The sequence below is a fragment of the Aquarana catesbeiana genome, linkage group LG06 (genome assembly GCF_042186555.1).
Source record: "Aquarana catesbeiana isolate 2022-GZ linkage group LG06, ASM4218655v1, whole genome shotgun sequence".
In the NCBI taxonomy this organism is placed as follows: domain Eukaryota; kingdom Metazoa; phylum Chordata; class Amphibia; order Anura; family Ranidae; genus Aquarana; species Aquarana catesbeiana.
Window position 1 is genome coordinate 46375394 of NC_133329.1, and position 23769 is coordinate 46399162.

General features: G+C 46.1%; 1 protein-coding gene across 2 annotated transcripts in view; it reads right to left on the minus strand.

Moving 5' to 3' along the window:
• LOC141148369 (uncharacterized) overlaps positions 1–23769 on the minus strand; it is a 111223-nt gene that overhangs the window by 16645 nt on the left and 70809 nt on the right. For both annotated transcript variants that reach the window (XM_073635785.1, XM_073635784.1), the window contains one exon: positions 21983–22081. In XM_073635785.1, coding sequence (XP_073491886.1) covers positions 21983–22081 — 99 coding nt within the window. The remainder of the gene's footprint in view (positions 1–21982; positions 22082–23769) is intronic.

The following is a 23769-nucleotide window of genomic DNA, read 5'->3' on the forward strand; positions in this document are numbered from 1 at the left end:
CTGCCCTCTCCCATGGTGGTCTCCATTGGACTCACTCCTCCAGACCCAACAGATAGGAAAGGAGGTGGAGTTGGCTTCCTTCTGTCCCCACAAAGCACCTTCCAAGTCCTTCCTGTCCCTCCCTCTCTATCCCTCTCTTCTTTCGAGATGCACTGTATTCGTCTGTTTTCTCCCATTTCTCTGAGGATTGCAGCAATTTATAGGCCTCCAGGACCGGTATCGCGCTTTCTTGATGACTTTGCTGCCTGGCTACCCTTCTTTCTCTCCTCTGAAATACCCACCATTATTCTTGGTGACTTTAACATTCCTGTCAATCTTAACAGCCCAACTACAGCTAAACTTCTCAACTTAACCTCATCTTTTGACCTAACCCAATGGACACATACTTCCACTCACTCCAATGGTAATACCCTTGACCTTGTATTCTCCCATCTCTGCAACCCTGGCAACCTCACCAACACCCCCTTTCCTCTATCTGATCACAACCTCATTACTTTCACTGTATCCTTGCCTCCAACCACCCATCCCTCCAAGCAGCAAACGATTACTTGTAGAAACCTTCGCCACTTTAACCCTTCTCTTCTCTATTCCGCTACTGACCACCTATATGACATAATCTCTCCCCTGTGCTGTCCTGACCTGGCCACTTCTGTCTACAACAGTTCACTCTCATCATCACTAGATGCACTTGCTCCTCTAACCACACGCAGAATTAGGCCCCGACCGTTATAACCCTGGCAAACTGACAACACTAGAAATCTCAAGAGACATTGCCGTGCTCTTGAACGACTGTGGCGTAAAACCAAATGCCTGCAAGACTTCACCCTTTATAAATCTGCCCTTCTAAAATACAATTCATGCCTCCATGCTGCCAAACAAGCCTGCTTTGTCTCTCTTATTAATTCCTTGTCATCCAGTCCCCGTCGGCTCTTCTCAACCTTTAACTCTCTGCTTCGTCCACCACCCCCTCTACCCACTAACTCACTCACTGCCCAAGAGATTGCCAATCACTTCAAAGACAAGATCGATGCAATTCGTGAGGACATCTCCACTGTGCGTACGTGTTCCCCACCCATCATACCTTGCCCAGCAGCACATTCAACACTCTCCTCTTTTGAATTGGCTACTACGGAAGAGGTTACAAAAATTTTATCGGATGCCCACCTAACCAATTGTCCCTTGGATCCTGTTCCCTCACAACTACTAAGGTCACCCTCTTCTTCTATCCTATGCTCCCTCACCCACATCTTCAATCTCTCCCTTTCTAGTGGCATTTTCCCCTCCCCTCTAAAACATGCACAGATCACTCCCATTCTTAAAAAGCCCTCACTGGACCCTACCGACCTGAACAACTTAAGACCCATCTCATTACTCCCATTCACCTCTAAACTTCTTGAACGCTTAGTCTACAACCGTCTTAGCTCCTACCTCAATGAAAATAACCTTCTTGACCCCTTACAGTCTGGCTTTCGCTCGCAGCACTCCACGGAAACTACCTTACTAAAACTCACTAACGATTTACTAACTGCTAAAACCAACAGCCAGTACTCCATACTCCTACTACTTGACCTCTCTGCGGCCTTTGATACTGTTGACCACCCGCTCCTTCTCAATAAACTACATTCCCTTGGCCTCCGAGATTCTGCTCTATCCTGGTTCTCTGGCTATTTATCACAGCGCTCCTTCAGTGTCACCTACAACTCTGTCTCCTCCTCTCCATTGCCCCTTTCTGTGGGGGTCCCCCAAGGCTCGGTTCTTGGACCCCTTCTCTTCTCTATTTACACCTCCTCCCTTGGTCACTTAATAACTGCCCACGGCTTCCAATACCACTTATACGCTGATGACACCCAAATCTATCTGTCTACTCCTCACCTCACTCTTTCAGTCTCCTCTCGCATTACTAACTTACTAACTGACATATCAGCATGGATGTCACACCACTTCCTTAAACTAAATCTCTCTAAAACTGAGCTATTAATATTCCCCCCCGCCCGCGCCCCCCTCCATGACTTTTCCATCAAAATCAACAATGCAACCATCAGTTCCTCCCCTCACGCCAGGGTACTAGGTGTAATCCCAGACTCTGACTTGTCATTTCAGCCTCAAATCCAATCGCTGTCAAAAGTTTGTAGAATTCACCTCCGTAACATCTCTAAAATTCGCCCTTTTTTAACAAATGAAACCACCAAGCTCCTCATTCACTCCCTAGTTATCTCTTGCCTTGACTATTGCAACTCCCTTCTCATTGGCCTACCTCTCCATAGGCTATCCCCTCTTCAGTCTATCATGAATGCTGCTGCCAGACTTATCCACCTTACCAACCGCTCAGTGTCTGCCAACCCTCTACTTCAATCCCTACACTGGCTCCCAATCACCCAGCGAATTAAATTCAAAATTCTAACCACAACATACAAAGCCATTCACAACTCTGCCCCAAGCTACATCGCTAATCTTGTCTCCAAATATACCCAAATCGACCTCTCCGCTCTTCTCAAGACCTCCTCCTGCTTTCAAGCTCTCTCATCTCCTCCTCCCATGCTCGTCTCCAGGATTTCTCCAGAGCCTCTCCCATCCTCTGGAACTTGCTACCTCTATCTATCCGGCTATCCCCTACTCTTGCTACCTTCAGGCAATCCCTGAAAACTCATCTCTTCAGGAAAGCCTATCACGTCTCCAACTAATCTCCTACCACTTCCACCAGCTCATTCCCCACAGTTACAACCTTTTGTACCACCTGCCCCACCCTATTAGATTGTAAGCTCTTCTGAGCAGGGCCCTCTTAAAGCTATTGTATTGTATTGTATTACAACTGTATTGTCTCCCTTTTTATATTGTAAAGCGCTGCGTAAACTGTTGGCGCTATATAAATTCTGAATAATAATAATAATAATAATAATATACTTGTCAAGCTACTTATTTTTCCCCATAGTCACGAAAACCCAAAAATTATTTGCTTTGTAAGTTCCCAACACTCTGACTTACTGCTTCAAAAGTCCATGATTGATACCTGGAAAAAAATCCTCAAAGCATTTTCTAGCTAGGAGCACCAAATTGAGCTTCTATGTACCTGTTCCCTTAGGTCAGGGGTCTTACACTTGTGGGCCTCCAGCTGTTGTGAAACTACAAGTACCATGAGGCATTGCAAGGTTGACAGTTACAAGCATGACTCCCACAGGCAGAGGCATGATGGGACTTGTAGTTTTGCAACAGCTTGAGGGCCGCCTGTTTGAGACCCCTGCCTTAGGTGGTGTATTGGGGCTATTCAGAGTCACAGGCAGAATACAGTGGTCTAAAAACTCCATTGCCTAATACTGTGGTGACAAAAAAAACAAACAAAAAAAAAACCCTGACTGAGGCTCATCTTCACTCAAAATAATAATTGTCCATAAAAGATCCATAGGTGGATGGACTTGAAGGAAAACTAGGCACAATTTCTATATTTATGTAATTTTATTATATCAAAAAACACAAACAATAGCAAAAAAACACAGAGATAAAATAATAACAATAACAATTATAAACTAAACCCCCTTCTCCCGCAGCTGCACAAGAAAGCACCCCAAAAAAACAGGGTATATCCTCAGTCGTAAACTATATTATATATGTACAAGATCCAGATTGGAGTATCCAATATTGAGGTAATGTGGAAAGTCTGCATAAAGAAAGAACAGTAGGAGTAGTTCCTGGGGGATTAGTAGCCCCTAACTCCCAAATCCATTTAGTTTCTCTTTGAAGTATGATTTGATCAAAGTTGCCCCCACTGGAGCTTGGATTCACCGCTTCCAATACCCAACATTTCAAAGACCTACTGTCAATCAAAAGCGTTGTTTTGATTGACCTGGGCTTAATCTACTTAATGGGACTTTGGTAAAAGTGCTGACTTTGCTTTGGATATACAGGATCAGTATGCACTACATAATCCTAAGAGAGAAACCCATGTGCTACATATATGTCCTGTAGAGGGCTATTTGATCTCAGGATGTCCTGTCAGCAGATCCCATATACTCAGCAGAGTGTGATACTTGTGCTCAACATGTCCCTGGCAGGCTGCTCATTTCTCTTATAGGGCGTTCACACGGTCGGACTTTGTTCGGACATTCCGACAACAAAATCCTAGGATGTTGGCTCAAACTTGTTTTGTCTACACACGGTCGCACAAAGTTGTCGGAATTTCCGATCGCCAACCACGCGGTCACGTACACCACGTACGACGAGACTAGAAAAGGCCGGTTCAGAACCAAGCGCGGCACCCTTTGGGCTCCTTTTGCTAATCTCGTGTTAGTAAAAGTTTGGTGAGAGACGATTGGCGCTTTTTCAGACTCGTGGCTTTCAGATCGTTTTCTGCCGTTCAGTTTGTGCTTGTGGGTTTGTATCTGCTCTTCAGTGCGCGCAGCAAGTTCCGCGTGACTTTAGTCATTGTATTCTTGTTCGTTCGTTACTGTTTTTCAGGTCGCTCTTCACAGGCCTTGCTGTTCTTCAGTGCGTTCTGTTACTTCGTTCTGAGCAGCCGACCGTTTTCTAGCTATATTGCGTATACGTACTCCTCGTAGAGTTCGTGCTGTGCGGGGGCTTGGTGTTGGGGTCCTGACCTTGACACAAGTCCAGTCCATGAACAGGGTGGGGAGGAGTTCATGGACCAAGAATTGGTTGCTCCAGCATGACCAGTTCTGTCATATGCCTTTGCTCCGTGAGAATAATCCTGATGATTTCAGGAACTTTCTCAGGATGACGGACCCCGTGTTTCACCGTTTGTTGGCTTCGCTGACCCCTTATATTCGCAGGCAGGATACCTGCATGAGGCAAGCCATCACTCCGGAGCAGAGGTTAGTCGCTACCCTGCGGTATTTGGCAACAGGGAGAAGTCTGCAGGACTTGAAGTTCTCGACAGACATCTCCCCCCAGGCTCTGGGGATCATTATCCCAGAGACCTGTTCTGCCATCATCCAGGTCCTGCAGAAGGAGTATATGAAGGTAAGATTTTTATCCTTTAATATCACATTTTATTGTATTGAATGTTTGATAATATATTGTATTTCTCTCCTCATTCCCTAATTACCATGATTGTAATATGCTGTGAATGTCCCCTTTGTCCTCATGCATGCTGGATTTTTATGTAATTATTATTTTAGGTCCTTCATACAGATTGCCCTTCAATAACCTCAGGGCCGATCCTAGGGTCACCGGCGCCTGGGTGCAGAAATATTTCTGGCGCCCCCACATGGGCGTGGTCATCTTACGAACTCCTCCCCTTTATAAATGTTTCTATGGCAACGACTCAAACACAGAGATGCTCCCCTAAGAAGTCTTTGTTACCCTAGGAATAGATCCTCCCATGATCTTTTAACAATAAAAAAAAATACAGGAAGAGTGTACACTAATGAGACCTGGAGGGGAGTCTCTCTGATGCACACAAAGAGGGCTTCTGTTAGAGAGTCTGTTAGAAAAAGCCCCCAGACATGATACAGGAGATGATCAGAGACTGTAGACATGATACAGGAGATGATCAGAGACTGCAGACATGATACAGGAGATGATCAGAGACTGCAGACATGATACAGGAGATGGTCAGAGACTGCAGACATGATACAGGAGATGGTCAGAGACTGCAGACATGATACAGGAGATGGTCAGAGACTGCAGACATGATACAGGAGATGGTCAGAGACTGCAGACATGGTACAGGAGATGGTCAGAGACTGCAGACATGATACAGGAGATGGTCAGAGACTGCAGACATGATACAGGAGATGGTCAGAGACTGCAGACATGATACAGGAGATGGTCAGAGACTGCAGACATGATACAGGACATGGTCAGAGACTGCAGACATGATACAGGACATGGTCAGAGACTGCAGACATGATACAGGACATGGTCAGAGACTGCAGACATAGTACAGGAGATGGTCAGAGACTGCAGACATGATACAGGAGATGGTCAGAGACTGCAGACATGATACAGGAGATGGTCAGAGACTGCAGACATGATACAGGAGATGGTCAGAGACTGCAGACATGATACAGGAGATGGTCAGAGACTGCAGACATGATACAGGAGATGGTCAGAGACTGCAGACATGGTACAGGAGATGGTCAGAGACTGCAGACATGATACAGGAGATGGTCAGAGACTGCAGACATGATACAGGAGATGGTCAGAGACTGCAGACATGATACAGGAGATGGTCAGAGACTGCAGACATGATACAGGACATGGTCAGAGACTGCAGACATGATACAGGACATGGTCAGAGACTGCAGACATGATACAGGACATGGTCAGAGACTGCAGACATAGTACAGGAGATGGTCAGAGACTGCAGACATAGTACAGGAGATGGTCAGAGACTGCAGACATAGTACAGGAGATGATCAGAGACTGCAGACATAGTACAGGAGATGGTCAGAGACTGCAGACATAATACAGGAGATGATCAGAGACTGCAGACATAGTACAGGAGATGGTCAGAGACTGCAGACATAGTACAGGAGATGATCAGAGACTGCAGACATAGTACAGGAGATGATCAGAGACTGCAGACATAGTACAGGAGATGATCAGAGACTGCAGACATAGTACAGGAGATGATCGGAGACTGCAGACATAGTATAGGAGATGCCCAGAGACTGCAGACATAGTACAGGAGATGGTCAGAGACTGCAGACATAGTACAGGAGATGATCAGAGACTGCAGACATAGTACAGGAGATGATCAGAGACTGCAGACATAGTACAGGAGATGATCAGAGACTGCAGACATAGTACAGGAGATGATCAGAGACTGCAGACATAGTACAGGAGATGATCAGAGACTGCAGACATAGTACAGGAGATGGTCAGAGACTGCAGACATAGTACAGGAGATGGTCAGAGACTGCAGACATAGTACAGGAGATAGCCAGAGACTGCAGACATAGTACAGGAGATGGTCAGAGACTGTAGTTATGATACAGGAGACGATCAGAGACTGCAATCATAGTACAGGTGATGGTCAGAGAAAGCAATCATAGAACAGGAGATGGTCAGAGACTGCAGACTTAGTACAGAAGATGGTCAGAGACTGTAGTTATGATACAAGAGACGGTCAGAGACTGCAATCATAGAACAGGAGATGGTCAGAGACTGCAGACATAGTACAGGAGATGGTCAGAGACTGCAGACATACTACAGGAGATGGTCAGAGACTGCAGTTCCTATGGACACTAGTACATAATGGCCGATGGGCCCTCTCACCTGACCCAGCGATACAGCAACGGTTCCTCTGATCAGGAGTCAGCTCACTCTGAATTGCCCATGGTGACTCCGCTGAGTAGCACCCAGATCTGTATTCTGACAATGACTCCATTCCTTTCTCTGCCAGGGATGGTGCTAGGCTGTGTGGCTTTCCCTCTGGCGGCGCAGGGCAGCAGGGTTCTCTCTCTGATGGTGTTCTCTCAGCACTGTCTTCTCCCTCTGGAGTCCTGGGTGTACTTCCCTGAAAGCTTTCCCAGGCTCCTGTCTCTCTCTCTCTCCCATTCAGCTGAGCATGCTGTGTGGGCTGCAATTTCTGTGTTATAGTGGGGCTGCCAGTCCTTGGGACTATATGTCCCACAATCCTCTTCTCTGCTCCATTTTCTATACTGTTTCCTCCCTGGTTGATATGAAGGCGGGGGAAGAAACATTGTGGGCAGCTGTGCTGGCAAGCCCCGCTCACTAGTACAGCAGCACGCAGGAGGAGAGGGAGGGGGGAAAAGAGAGGGAGGGGGGAAAGGAGAGCCCGCAGCTGCATTGGCTTCACTAGGGTTAGGGTCACCCCCCTTCCACCAACTATAGTCGTCCCTCAGTACAGACCCCCCTCCACTACATATAGACCCCCCTCCGTCAGTGCAGAACCCACACTAAGTATAAATTACCCAGTGATCCCCCCCCAGGTAACCCCCCTCTATTAGTACAGACCCCCCCAGGACAGATCTCCCTCTCCATTAGTACAGACCCCACAGGACAAACCACCCCTCCATTAGTACAGACCTCCCAGGACAGACCCCCCCATTAGTACAGCCCCCCCTCCATTAATACAGACCCCCCCTCCATTAGTACAGCCCCCCCTCCATTAGTAAAGACCCCCCCTCCATTAGTACAGACCCCCCAGGACAGACCCCCTCTCCATTAGTACAGACCCCCAGTAGTACAGACCCCCCTCCATTAGTACAGATCCCATTAGTACAGACCCCCCCATTAGTACAGACCCCCTCTCCATTAGTACAGACCCCCAGGACAGACCCCCCACCATTAGTACAGACTCCCCAGGACAGACCCCCTCTCCATTAGTACAGACCCCCCCTCCATTAGTACAGACCCCCCTCCATTAGTACAGACCCCCCTCCATTAGTACAGACCCCCCAGTACAAACCCCCCATTAGTACAGACCCCCCCTCCATTAGTACAGACCCCATTAGTCCAGACCCCCTCTCTATTAGTACAGACCCCCCAGGACAGACCCCCTCTGGATTAGTACAGACCCCCCCATTAGTACAATCCCCCCATTATTAGTACAGCCCCCCATTATTAGTACAGACCCCCCCATTTTTAGTACAGCCCCCCCATTATTAGTACAGACCCCCCATTAGTACAGCCCCCCCCCATTAGTACAGCCCCCCCTCCATTAGTACAGCCCCCCCTCCATTAGTACATTACAGCCCCCCTCCATTAGTACAGCCCCCCCTCCATTAGTACAGTACAGCCCCCCCCTCCATTAGGGTACATAAATACACCCGGGCGGCAGCTGGAGAGGAGAGGACAGTGTGCAGCCAGCCGCGCCGCCCAGGTGGAGAGCAGTGCAGATCAAAGCAGGCAGGAGCGGGAGACACAGAGAGGAGAATGTGTCAGGCACGGACCGCTCCTCCGCTCCCCCCCCCGTGCACCCTGTTTGGCTGGTCTCTCTCCACGCAGAGACCAGCCGCTCTGCCTCCGATGTCATCTCCGGCTGGCAGCTGCTCTCTTTCTCTGAGGAGGGGCTTGAGCAGCAAACAGCGGTGCCTTTCTTCTTCTTCCGCCGCCGGACACAATCAAGGGGAGGAGGAGGAGGGAAGGGAGCAGTGGAGCACTTTGGCGCTTCAGCGCCCCCACCTCTCTGGCGCCTGGGTGCACTGCACCCCGTGCACCCCGTCTAGGACCGGCCCTGGCCTCCGATGTCATCTCCGGCTGGCAGCTGCTCTCTTTCTCTGAGGAGGGGCTTGAGCAGCAAACAGCGGTGCCTTTCTTCTTCTTCCGCCGCCGGACACAATCAAGGGGAGGAGGAGGAGGGAAGGGAGCAGTGGAGCACTTTGGCGCTTCAGCGCCCCCACCTCTCTGGCGCCTGGGTGCACTGCACCCCGTGCACCCCGTCTAGGACCGGCCCTGAATAACCTCCCCAGCATGGTGTCTCCTGGCCCTATATTCACCTCATGTAGTCACTTAACAATGCTCCATAGTAGTGCTTTACCCCAAACACCAGAGGCTTTTTTTTGGTGGTGTCCCCAAATAATTTTTAGTAACTCTCCCTCCCCCAACTGCTAAGTCAGTTGATCCCAATTCATTATCCTCAATTATCTATCTGCTGACTTTGCCAAACCCATACACACTATACCCATCTCTTTTGTGCTCAGATTTATGGATGAATTCCCCAAAGCATGTAGTGCAAGGGCCTGCCTGTATACTTTCAAATGGTACTGTTTAAAGTTTTTTTATTCTATTATTATCTTGATAGGTAATAGCAGAATGTCCAAATGTCCTCAAATGTGTACAGTGTGTATTTATATCTTTGTATTATGACACTTCTTACCTGTCCAGTGGGCTGACAATAGTGTAACTAAGGAGGGGCTGTTCCAAGTAATACCCTGTAATTAGGCATTCATCTCTCAATGAAGTGAAGAGGGTTACCTGTCCAAGATTTCCACACACCCCTATAATGTTAGAAATGGCCCATGAGAGGGGGGGGGGGAATATGATAGGTGTACCTTATACTTTGGCGTTGTTAAATTCCCCTTAATAAATACTATCTGGAGGTTGCCCAATAATGTTTGTGTCTAATCTGCTTGCCATGTTTCTGATCAAAAATAGTAATGTTTATTGTTTTTTCCTCAACAGTTTCCTTCCACGCCACAGGAATGGCAGACTGTGGCCTCCCACTTTGCCCAGCGGTGGGACTTTCCTAACTGCGGAGGCGCAATTGATGGGAAACACGTCCACATCATCCCACCACCCAACTCGGGGTCGTACTATTTCAACTATAAGGGGTTCAATAGTATAGTGATGTGGGCGGTGGTGTCGGCTAATTACGACTTCCTGTATGTGGACGTGGGAAAGAATGGCCGGATGTCCGATGGTGGAGTCATCGCCCAGACGGAGTTTTACAGAATGGCAGCTTGGACTTGCCAGCTCCAGAGGACAATGTTGAAGGACTCCCATTTGTGTTCGTTGCTGATGAAGCGTTTGCGCTGGGGGACCACCTGATGCGGCCATTCCCAATGAGGACCCTCACCCCAGGACAGAGGGTTTTTAATCACCGGCTGGCCAGAGCCCGAAGAGTGGTAGAGAACACATTTGGAATCCTGGCCAGCCGGTTCCACCTATTTCTGACACCCATCCATATGGCGGAGTATAAACTGAACCATATTATACTGGCGTGCTGTGTTCTCCATAACTTTTTAAGGAAACATTTGGCCAACTATGCTGGCTCAGTTGGGCCTGAGGCCGGAATGATACATCAAACCACACTGACGGCGCTTGAAAGTGGCCATCCTGGCTTGCCCTCCCTGAGTGCCCGTGAGGTCCGGTTACGCTACCTGGAGTTCTTTGCGGGTAGGGGGGCTATCAATATGCCAGCAAATCTGTGAAGCCTTTTTATAATAAAACAAAAAAAGAAATTCTTTGTGGACATTTACTGCTTGTGTTTGTTTTAGCTGACCCTGACAGAAATGTTTTGAGTCCAGAAAATGGCGTGATTGTGTAACCTTATACAAAGCACTGTTGGCTGTTATTTACTAAATGCAAAAACACATTTCACTACAAGTGCACCTTGCAACTGCACTGAACCTGCACTTGTAGTGCAAAGAGGATTTGCCCTTAGGAAATAACCCCATTTTTGCTGAAAACAGCAATTACATCACCCCAAAAGTGTTGTAGTGTTGAGACAATAATCCACACATTCTTGATTAACCAACATTTTTATACCTGCACAATCACATGTGCATTTACCAAAGGTTTTTAAAACAAACCAACATGTTTGTTGTATAACAATTTTTGGGGTGGCATTATCAAAAATAGAAATGTCCATTTACGATAAAACAGGCCTGTATAAAACCAACAAGAAAGACAAAAAACTTACAAAGTTCACATTTGGTAAAACCTGAAGGCAATATCAGACATCAGTATTTAGGAACTGTGTTTGATATTGCGTTCAGATGGAGGGAAATCACCCCTGCAAAAGCCAAATTTGGAAGATGCACAACAATTTACGAATGGCAACATGTGCTATCTGCCATCACGGGGGATCAAGGGACGTGTTTTGGGGGAGAAAGCCCTTCCTCACCACTACTTTATAATTGAGGAAGGGGTTGCACCCCCAAAACGCGTCCATTGATCTCCCGTGATGGCAGATAGCACATGTTGGCACACTGTGTGCATCCTCCAAATTTGGCTTTTCAAAACATTCCAAAAATATTTAAAAGATTGGACCACAATAAAAAAAGTGATTTTGTGGGGTTTTAAATTCGCCCCAAAACATCAATGATGTTATTATTTTTTTGAATCACATCATTTATTTTTTTCTGGATGTTTTGCAATTCGACATTACACCCCATGATCTCCCCGATCAGGATCTGGGCACTTTCAGATGTGAAAGGATCTGGATCACGATCACCTAAAAAGAGAGAAACCAAACAAAAACAGGTATCAAAAATCTGCCACCATCCATCTCTTTTACCTGAGTCTGTGGTCGCAGACACTCACCTGTTGTGGTGCCAATTTCCACCACATCTTCTTCTTCCTCCTGCTCAGCTTGTGTTGGTGGTATTTCACCTTCTTCCATAGGTGGGGGGTCTGTGGTCTCCTCGGATGAGGGGTGTCCTCTGAATCTTTTCTCCCCTATGTAAAACAAAAATGGTATAATTAGCACACAGATATTTGATGGCAGAACTATAAATAGGAAACATTGCTTGGAAGTGGGGTACAATTGTCTATTTTAGCCGAGTTCCAAGATGTAGTTTTTTTATTGGCCTTTGTCAAGCTGCAATACTTTACCTGTTTAGTACAAGCTTCACAGATGGAGACCCCCCTATAGTATACACTGGAGCACCTGTGTGCCCCCCCTAATAAAAATGGTGTTCTTGTGTCCCACACTAGTGCTCCAGTGTCCAGATGTGAAAACAGCTGCTCAGTGTCCTACACAAACAAATATTTGGCATCCAAGTAGGCCCTTAAAATTGTGGGAAAATGCATATGGCCTAAGCAATGTTGTTTTAGAGGCCGAAAGAAAAATGTTTGATACGAACGAATAATGGGCCCATGAACATTAAAGTTGCCCTTTTAAACTGTACAATTAAGAAAAGCACATGGAGCAGCACGAACGTAATAAAGGCAAAAAGAATAGGAACACAGGACAACTACTTACTTTTTTGCAGCACTCTCCGGATCTTTCGGTACTGCTCTGGCTCTCTCAATTTCAGGTCCGACCACCGCTTCCTGAGCTGATCTTTCGATCTTCGTACCCCGAAATTCTTGTGAAGACTTTTGACCACTTTCGCCATGATCTTTGCCTTTCTGCTATTGGGGTTGGGGTAAGGCCCATACTTTCCGTCATAGTCGGCCTTCTTCATGATGTCGACCATCTCCAACATCTCCCCAAAGGACATATTTGTGGCCTTAAAACGTCTCCTTCTGGATCGGGACGTGTCCGGATCCGGGCTTTCCTCCTCCTCGTTCCTGTAATTAGCATGCACCTGCTGTGACTCCGCCATGTGCTCTTCCCCCACTGCGCCGAACGAAAAGGGGCGGGGAATAGATTAGAAAGAACGTCAGGGGCAGGCGGAGTTACACGCATGTGCAGTGTATATAAAGCATAAAACACGTGCGTATTACGTACGATCTGTGAGCGGAGGAAGGAGCCGATCGTAACAACGAAGGTAAGAGACAAACTTGTGCCTATACTGCTTCTAGATTGAGGCCTATATTGTAACAAGATTAGGAGAGTTTTGTCTGACATTAGGCTTTGTCTTCTGTTGTGCCTTGCAGTGAACATGGATATGCTAATGAAAGATAATGACTTCATGTCAGCATTCCTAGATATGGGAGCTGCCATGTCTGTGGGAGATTAAACACCCCCATTACAAGAACCAAGCAAAGAGAAAGGCAGCACTGGAGCAATTGTGTGAAATTGTGAAGCAGGTGATCCCCACGGCAGACATCATCTATTTAAAGATATTAATTGGTGGCCTGAGGAACACATATCTAAGGGAGCGCAAGAAAGTCCTGGATTCACAGAGATCCGGAGCAGCAGATGACATCTATGTCCCCAGGATGTTGTACTACGACAGGCTGCATTTTCTGGCAGGCCAGACTGAACCCAGGCGAGCACTCTCCAGTCTTCCTTCCACGCTTCCTTCCCCCCCCGGCTGAGGCTTCTGACGCCCAACCTGGGTCTTCCAGGCAACATGTGGAGGAGCCCAGATTGAGCCAGGTACAGCATTCCTCTAAATATTTCTGCTTGTCCAATCAATGATGTTAACTAGATGTTAGTTGGGAGTACTAATTTATGATTGGGATTGATGATGCAACAACTAAAACCATGTCCCTTTTCCATACACAGGGAAGTCTCAGCCAGGAGGTGGCTGGGCCGAGCCGGCTGGCTGATCTGCAGGTCCCTCCACCCCCACTGAAAAGAGAAAGTGGCAGTAGGAGGAGTGCCCTAGAGGAGGCTGCCAGAGGACTCTTTTGGAGGGCTACATAGGTCCTGGGAGCACGACAGACCGTGGAGGAGGACATTGCTGCCGTCATTGCATATAAAATGCAGAGGATGGAGGAGGGCCAACAAGTCATGTGTGAGGCGCTCATATTGGAGGCTCTTAACAAAGGTATGAGGGGCCAAATTACAGCTCAGACACACCTTTGCGATGGTCCTCCTCCTCCTCCTGCAGGTCCTCCTCATCCTCCCTCTCCTCCAGGTCCTCCCAGTCCTCCTTCAGGTCCTACTCCTCCTCCTGCCACATCTCCAACAGCACAGCCACAGCCGGGAAGGAAGCGTGGAAGGAAGACCAGAAAGTGAGGACCCTGGATCCAGTCTGGTCGGCCAAAAAATGCAGCCACTTGTGGTACCACAGCCTGGGGACACACATGTCATCTGCTGCTATCCGGATCTCTGCGAATTCTGGACCAGACTGCCCTCCCTTACATATGGACTCCTCAGGCCACCAATTTTGATGTTCAAGAATTGATGTCTGCCGTGGGGGTCCCAGGCTTCGCTAATTTCTCCTGTTAAACCAGTGTTGCCTTCCTCTTTGTTTGGTTCTGATCCCTTAACCACTTGAGCCCCGGACCATTATGCTGCCTAAGGACCAGAGGTCTTTTTCCAATTTGGCACTGCGTCGCTTTAACTGCTAATTGCGCGGTTATGCAATGCTGTACCCAAACGAAATTTGCGTCCTTTTCTTCCCACAAATAGAGCTTTCTTTTGATGGTATTTGATCACTTCTGCAGTTTTTATTTTTTGCGCTATAAACGGAAAAAGACCGAAAATTTTGAAAAAAAATGATATTTTCTACTTTTTGTTATAAAAAAAATCCAATAAACTCAATTTTAGTCATACATTTAGGCCAAAATGTATTCGGCCACATGTCTTTGGTAAAAAAAATGTCAATAAGCGTATATTTATTGGTTTGCGCAAAAGTTATAGCGTCTACAAACTAGGGTACATTTTCTGGAATTTACACAGCTTTTAGTTTATGACTGCCTATGTCATTTCTTGAGGTGCTAAAATGGCAGGGCAGTACAAACCCCCCCCAAATGACCCCATTTTGGAAAGTAGACACCCCAAGGAAATTGCTGATAGGCATGTTGAACCCATTGAATATTTATTTTTTTTGTCCCAAGTGATTGAATAATGACAAAAAAAAAAAAAAAAAAAAATATTTACAAAAAGTTGTCACTAAATGATATATTGCTCACACAGGCCATGGGCCTATGTGGAATTGCACCCCAAAATATATTCAGCTACTTCTCCTGAGTACGGGGATACCACATGTGTGGGACTTTTTGGGAGCCTAGCCGCGTATGGGACCCCGAAAACCAATCACCGCCTTCAGGATTTCTAAGGGTGTAACTTTTTGATTTCACTCTTCACTGCCTATCACAGTTTCGGAGGCCATGGAATGCCCAGGTGGCACAAACCCCCCCCAAATGACCCCATTTTGGAAAGTAGACACCCCAAGCTATTTGCTGAGAGGCATATTGAGTCCATGGAATATTTTATATTTTGACACAAGTTGCGGGAAAGTGACACTTTTTTTTTTTTTTTTTTTTTTTTTGCACAAAGTTGTCACTAAATGATATATTGCTCACACAGGCCATGGGCCTATGTGGAATTGCACCCCAAAATACATTTAGCTGCTTCTCCTGAGTATGGGGATACCACATGTGTGGGACTTTTTGGGAGCCTAGCCGCGTACGGGGCCCCGAAAACCAATCACCGCCTTCAGCGTTTTTAAGGGCGTGAATTTTTGATTTTACTCTTCACTGCCTAACACCGTTTCGGAGGCCATGGAATGCCCAGGTGGCACAAAACCCCCCCAAATGACCCCATTTTGGAAAGTAGACACCCCAAGCTATTTGCTGAGAGGCATGGTGAGTATTTTGCAGCTCTCATTTGTTTTTGAAAATGAAGAAAGACAAGAAAAAACTTTTTTTTTTTTTCTTTTTTCAAATTTCAAAACTTTGTGACAAAAAGTGAGGTCTGCAAAATACTCACTATACCTCTCAGCAAATAGCTTGGGGTGTCTACTTTCCAAAATGGGGTCATTTGGGGGGGTTTTGTGCCACCTGGGCATTCCATGGCCTCCGAAACTGTGATAGGCAGTGAAGAGTGAAATCAAAAATTCACGCCCCTTAGAAAGCCTGAAGGCGGTGCTTGGTTTTCGGGGTCCCGTACACGGCTAGGCTCCCAAAAAGTCTCACACATATGGTATCCCCGTACTCAGGAGAAGCAGCAGAATGTATTTTGGGGTGTAATTTCACATATTCCCATGGCATGTTTGAGCAATATATCATTTAGTGACAACTTTGTGCAAAAAAAAAAAAAAAAAAAAAAAAATTTGTCTCTTTCCCGCAACTTGTGTCGCAATATAAAATATTCCATGGACTCGACATGCCTCTCAGCAAATAGCTTGGGGTGTCTACTTTCCAAAATGGGGTCATTTGGGGGGGTTTTGAACTGTCCTGGCATTTTATGCACAACATTTAGAAGCTTATGTCACACATCACCCACTCTTCTAACCACTTGAAGACAAAGCCCTTTCTGACACTTATTTTTTACATGAAAAAGTTTTTTTTTTTTTGCAAGAAAATTACTTTGAACCCCCAAACATTATATATTTTTTTAAAGCAAATGCCCTACAGATTAAAATGGTGGGTGTTTCATTTTTTTTTTTCACACAGTATTTGCGCAGCGATTTTTCAAACGCATTTTTTGGGGAAAAAACACACTTTTTTAAATTTTAATGCACTAAAACACACTATATTGCCCAAATGTTTGATGAAATAAAAAAGATGATCTTAGACCGAGTACATGGATACCAAACATGACATGCTTTACAATTGCGCACAAACGTGCAGTGGCAACAAAATAAATACATTTTTAAAAGCCTTTAAAAGCCTTTACAGGTTACCACTTTAGATCTACAGAGGAGGTCTACTGCAAAAATTACTGCCCTCGATCTGACCTTCGCGGCGATACCTCACATGCATGGTGCAATTGCTGTTTACGTTTGACGACAGACCGCCGCTTGCGTTCGCCTTAGCGCAAGAGCAGGGGGCGACAGGGGTGCTTTTTTTTTTTTTTTTTTTTTTCTTTATTATTTTTTTGCTTTTTTATCTTATTTTTAAACTGTTCCTTTCATTTTTTTTTTTTTTAAATCATTTTTATTGTTATCTCGGGGAATGTAAATATCCCCTATGATAGCAATAGGTAGTGACAGGTACTCTTTTTTGAAAAAATTGGGGTCTATTAGACCCTAGATCTCTCCTCTGCCCTCAAAGCATCTGACCACACCAAGATCGGTGTGATAAAATGCTTCCCCAATTTCCCAATGGCGCTATTTACATCCGGCGAAATCTAAGTCATAAAATGCTCGTAGCTTCCGGTTTCTTAGGCCATAGAGATGTTTGGAGCCACTCTTGTCTCTGATCAGCTCTATGGTCAGCTGGCTGAATCACCGGCTGCATTCTCAGGTTCCCTGTTGAGACAGGAGAGCCAGAGAAAAACACGGAAGATGGTGGGGGGGGGGGGGCATTCCCTCCCACGGCTTGTAAAGGCAGTCTAGAGGCTAATTAGCCGCTAGGATTGCTTTTACATGAAAGCCGACCGCTGGCTGAAAAGAATGATACCAAGATGATACCTAAACCTGCAGGCATCATTCTGGTATAACCACTCAAAGTTGTGAATGGCGTACCTGAAGACAAAAAAATGGTTAACAATAAAGCACAGTAAACAATAAAGTATAAATAATTACATACCTGAAAAACAAACATGATAAAACATAATAACAATAACAATAACAATAACAATAACAATAAAACACTGCAGAATAGAATACAGTAAAAAAAGAGCAGAACAATAGAGAGAGAGAATAGAGAGAGAGAACAATAAAACGACAACTATTTTTTTTTATTTTATATATATTTTTTTTTTTTTTTACACTTTTTTTGTAACTAACTTTTATAACTGTAACCGGTTCCAGGTTCGTGTCTCTCAAAATGCGATGGCATCTTGGGAGACCCTGTGAAAGTGTGCCTAGTCTGTGCAATGCTGTACCCTACGCTAATACTCAACTAGTGTATGGTAGCGTTCAAAACATTCACCAATGCAAAGACCAGGATTGTCAGGACAGGAGGGACAATAATAGCGGGTGTCACGCCTATATCCGCGTTTGCTGCAGACACAACATCTTTTTGGGGGGGGTTCGTTGGGTAGGGGTACTCGGGAGCACATAAAAATGCCTCTCATGCAGCCGACTGCATTTCGTTGGGGGATGTGAATGGGGGAAGTACGGGCGCTGCAGAAGTGGTGGGTTCCCAATTAGGATTGGCGAATGCAGCAGGAAGGGCACTATGGGCACGACGGGCCTGTGTTTGTCTTTTTGGTGGCAGCGGGACACTACTTGTGCTTGCCACCTCACCAGCTTGAACTGCACTTATGGGACTCGCCACGTCACCAAGTGTTACTGCAGTGCTGGTTTGACTACGACCGGGGTGTACTAGGCCGCTGGTGCTTGCCAGTTCAATAAAAAGCTTCCAAAAAAACTGTTAGCGATCGCAGGGATCAGGCCTGACTCTGCGAACGCTGCAGTTATGCGTTTAGTGTTTTGTAAGTGACAGTGATCGATCGATACTGCACTTGGGTGGGCTGGACTGGGCCGGGCGGAGGGGCAAAACGCAGGTGCTAGCAGGTATCTGGGTTGATCCCGCTAACACTGCGTTTTTGGGAACCCTAAACTGCTGGGGACGCTAGTATAGATCTGATCTGATCGGATCAGATATTGATCCGTTCAGATACTATACCACTAAAGGAGGCGTATGCTGCGTGCGTGGGTGTTAGTGGTACTGGCGCTAACCTGACGCTGCCTGGGGCCGGTGCTTGCTAGTTCACCAAAATGCTACCAAAAAAACTGTTAGCGATCGCAGGGATCAGGCCTGACTCTGCGAACGCTGCAGTTATGCATTTAGTGCCTTGTAAGTGTCAGTGATCGATCGATACTGCACTTGGGTGGGCTGGGCTGGGCCGGGCGGAGGGGCACAACGCAGGTGCTAGCAGGTATCTGGGCTGATCCCGCTAACACTGCGTTTTTGGGAACCCTAAACTGCTGGGGACGCTAGTATAGATCTGATCGGATCAGATATTGATCCGATCAGATACTATACCACTAAGGGAGGTGTACGGTGCGTGCGTGGGTGTTAGCGGTACTGGCGCTAACCTGACGCTGCCTGGTGCTTGCTTGCCAGTTCACCAAAATGCTACCAAAAAAACTGTTAGCGATCGCAGGGATCAGGCCTGACTCTGTGAACGCTGCAGTTATGCGTTTAGTGTTTTGTAAGTGACAGTGATCGATCGATACTGCACTTGGGTGGGCTGGGCGGAGGGGCAAAACGCAGGTGCTAGCGGGTATCTGGGCTGATCCCGCTAACACTGTGTTTTTGGGAACCCTAAACTGCTGGGGACGCTAGTATAGATCTGATCAGATCAGATATTGATCCGATCAGATACTATACCACTAAGGGAGGCGCATGCTGCGTGCGTGGGTGTTAGCGGTACTGGCGCTAATCTGACGCTGCCTGGGGCGACGCATATCACTGCCGGGCGATCAGGGGGCTAAACCTTTATTAGGTAATAAACGGCGGGTGCCCTGACACTATAAAAAATAAACGAACTAACCTGCGTCACCCGTAACGGTTATACGGTGATCAGTGGTGAAAGGGTTAACTAGGGGGCAATCAAGGGGTTAAAACATTTATTAGGTAGTATATGGGGGTCCCTGTCACTATAAAACGCTGACGGCGAACCTAAATATTTACCTCACTAACTAGCGTCACCAGCGACACTAATACAGCGATCAGAAAAATGATCGCTTAGCAACACTGGTGACGGGGGGTGATCAAGGGGTTAAAACTTTGTTAGGGGGGTACCCTAGACCTAAAGGGGGGTAATACTCACTGTCCCAACACTGTAACTGTCACAAACTGACACTATGCAGTAATCAGAAAAAAAAAAAAAAAAAAAAAAAAAAACCTGCTGGTGTCAGTTTGTGACAGGGGGGGGGGTGATTGGGGGGGGATCGGGGGGCGATCGGGGGGGGGATCGGGGTGTTTTGTATGCCTGGCATGTTCTACTGTGTGTGTGTGTGTTGTGCACTCACATTGATGTCTTCTCCCCTTGGCGCTGGAACGGAAACTACCGAGCCGAGGGGAGATGACATCATTTCCTTTGCTGCTGTTTAGCATACAGCAGCAAAGGAGTGTTCCCATTGGCCGGCGGCGATCGCGAGGGGGGGGCCACGAACGGATGGCCTCCCCCTCATCTCGGATCGCCGGGGAACAGAACGGGACCGCTTCGGGCACCGGGGGGGGTCCGATCGGACCCCCCACCCGCGAGAGGCAAATCACGTACATGTACGTGATTTTGCCTGCCCGTGCCGCCTTGCCGACGTAAATCGGCGTTAGGCGGTCCTTAAGTGGTTAATAAAGGATTTTTGTTTTGAATTATACTCTCCTATGTGTTTTACTTCAAAAATGACAGTTTTTTTGTGAGGATTCAGGTACATTGCAAATATACAATGTGAAATGAACAAGGGACACCAACAACAAACAATCTCCTGGAGATTAAATAATAAAAGATATCAATGGTGTTGGGGTAACTTGACACACAAAACACACACAAAAAATATTCTGGAGTAAAAATAAAAATAACATTGAACAAAGATCAGCCTTGTAAAAAATACAAATATTAAATAAAAAAAAAAAAAAAAGGCGTAAAATCCCCAAAAAAATTAAATTAAAAAAAAAATTATGTCATATGTGACAACTAATAACAATATATTGAGGGAATCCCAATAAAAAAACAAAAATAAAACTTTGTGAGACGTGTGTGTGAATATGAGCAGCAAAACTACTTAATTCTTCTCACATTATAAAGAAGAAGAGAGTGCGCTGTATTAAACCATTTTTTACATTGCAGCGTGACGAAAGTGCAGTATCCATTGTGAACGCTAAGTTTACCAGAATGAGCTGTTCCGTGCCGGAATTTCTTCTGAGCATGCGTGGCACTTTGTGCGTCGGAACAGGCCACACACGGTCGGAATTGACGCAATCGGATTTTGTTGTCGGAAAATTTTATCTCCTGCTCTCCAACTTTGTGTGTCGGAAAATCCGAGGGAAAATGTCCAATGGAGCCCACACATGGTCGGAATTTCCGACAACACGCTCCGATCGGACATTTTCCAACGGAAAATCCGACTGTATGTACGGGGCATTAGTGTGTACCTAGAAGAGCGCTTAGTTGTGATGAGTAAACAGATTTGAAAGTTTAAAAGTTACAATTGTTTCCTTTACTGGAATGTGCATAGGCCCCTGGACGACGTCAACCTATGACGAAACGCGTATGGTGGAGCGACGTGCTGACGTAACCAATCCCGCACGTATCCTATAAGGACGGGTTATGTTTGTTTGTGTGCCAGCCGACACACTAAACCAAAGGCGCATGATTTCAGCGGATGCTAATACGGTGCCAAGGGGTGAACCTGTGTAGGAGAACAATCGGATCTGGGGAAAGGCCTTGGCTGGGCTAAAGACACAAGTTTAACCGATCTCTTGTAAAGAGGGGTCCACAGGAGCTGGTAAGTGTGTTTTTTCAGCTGTTGATGGAGGCATTGATGTTCAAGGTCAATATAAGGTGGTGGTTGGTGAAGACTAACACCAGGAGTCAACATAATCTATTATCACATCACTTGTGGACTGTTTATATACAATTTTACCATTATTTTTGACTAGCGCGATCCTATATATTTTTATGTTTGTGTACTGTGTATATGTCTCACAGGAGGTTTTGCTGCTTACACTTTGTAGTTAAGATGATATTTATTAGCGCGTTTTTTTCTCACTTTTTAATTGGAATGTATATTGCCCTGAGCACTATAGAAAGTAAAGAATAATGTGTGCAAAGCCCCTGGATGTGATGTAAAGTTGTGGAGTGTAGAACAGGTCTTACCATTGGAAGATGTATGGGAAGGAGATACTCCGACTTGCTTGTTGGGAGTCATATTCTTTGTATTGTTGCCTTCTTTCGGACTGGCTGGTGGTTGTGGCACTGCAGGGCACAGAAAAGAGATGTGTAACGATTATAATGTATATTTTTTGTTTATTAAAAATCCTATGAACCCGCAAGTTAATACAAACATATTTAGATATATACAAAATAAATAAAATAAATATATATACATAAATAAAAATTAGGTTACAGCAGCCTAGGATATCGTAAACAGGAAATTACTTTTTTAGACAAAAAAACAAATAGAACTATAAACAAAACATATTTTTATTGAATACTACTTTCTTTCTTTTTATTAAGCAGCACAACATAGCCCTACCTCAACCTAAACACAAACCCAGACTAAGAAAATTGTAATATTTAACCCATTCATGCAGCCTTTTTCCAAAAATCGGATCCCATCAACATTTAGATTATATGAAAGGACAGAAAGAAAAGCCACACACCTATATTCTCTGTTTGAGAATGTTTGTGCTCATCATAGCTCTGGCAAACTGTTCAGTGTTTGCAGAATATCCCTTACAAAGGGCTCAGTGCCTTCAACATTTCCCTAGTACAATGTTCCTAGTGCTCAGCATGTCCCTGACAGGGTGCTCAATGTGCTCAGCATGTCCCTGATAGGATGCTCAACTTGTTCAGCATGTCCCTGATAGGGTGCTCAGTGTGTTCAGCATGTCCCTGACAGGGTGCTCAATGTGCTCAGCATGTCCCTGACAGGATGCTCAATGTGCTCAGCATGTCTCTGATAGGGTGCTCAATGTGCTCAGCAGGTCCCTGACAGGGTGCTCAATGTGCTCAGCATGTCTCTGATAGGATTCTTAATGTGCTTAGTATGCCCCTGATAGGATGCTCAATGTGTTCAGCATGTCCCTGATAGGATGCTCAATGTGCTTCGCATGTCCCTGATAGGATGCTCAATGTGCTCAGCATGTCCCTGATAGGATGCTCAATGTGCTCAGCATGTCCCTGATAGGATGCTTAATGTGTTCAGCATGTCCCTGACAGGGTGCTCAATGTGCTCAGCATGTCCCTGATAGGATGCTCAATGTGCTTCGCATGTCCCTGATAGGATGCTCAATGTGCTTCGCATGTCCCTGATAGGATGCTCAATGTGCTCAGCATGTCCCTGATAGGATGCTCAATGTGTTCAGCATGTCCCTGAAAAAGTGCTTTGCATTCAGCATGTCCCTGGAAGAGAAATCATTGTTCTTAACATGTTCTTTTCAGTCTTTTAGGTGTGTCCAGTATTCCCTAGCAGAGAATTCATTGTGCTCATCTTGTTTCTGGTAAAGTGTTGTTGTGATCAACTTGAGCTCAATGTACTTAATAGGATTTTAGGGCCCTTTCACACTGGGGCGGTTTGCAGGCTCTATTGCGCTAATAATAGCGCCTGCAAACCGACCCGAAACAGCCGCTGCTGTCTCTCCAGTGTGAAAGCCCCGAGGGCTTTCACACTGGAGCGGTGCGCTAGCAGGACGAGAAAAAAAGTCCTGCCAGCAGCATCTTCGGAGCGGTGAAGGAGCGGAGTGTATACCGCTCCTTCACCGCTCCTGCCCATTGAAATCAATGGGATGGCGCGGCTATACCACCGGCAAAGCGCCTCTGCAGAGGCGCTTTCCGGCGGTTTTTAACCCTTTCTCAGCCGCTAGCGGAGGGTAAAACCGCCCCGCTAGCGACCGAATACCGACGGTAAAGCGCCGCTTACAATAGCGGCCCTTTACTGCCAA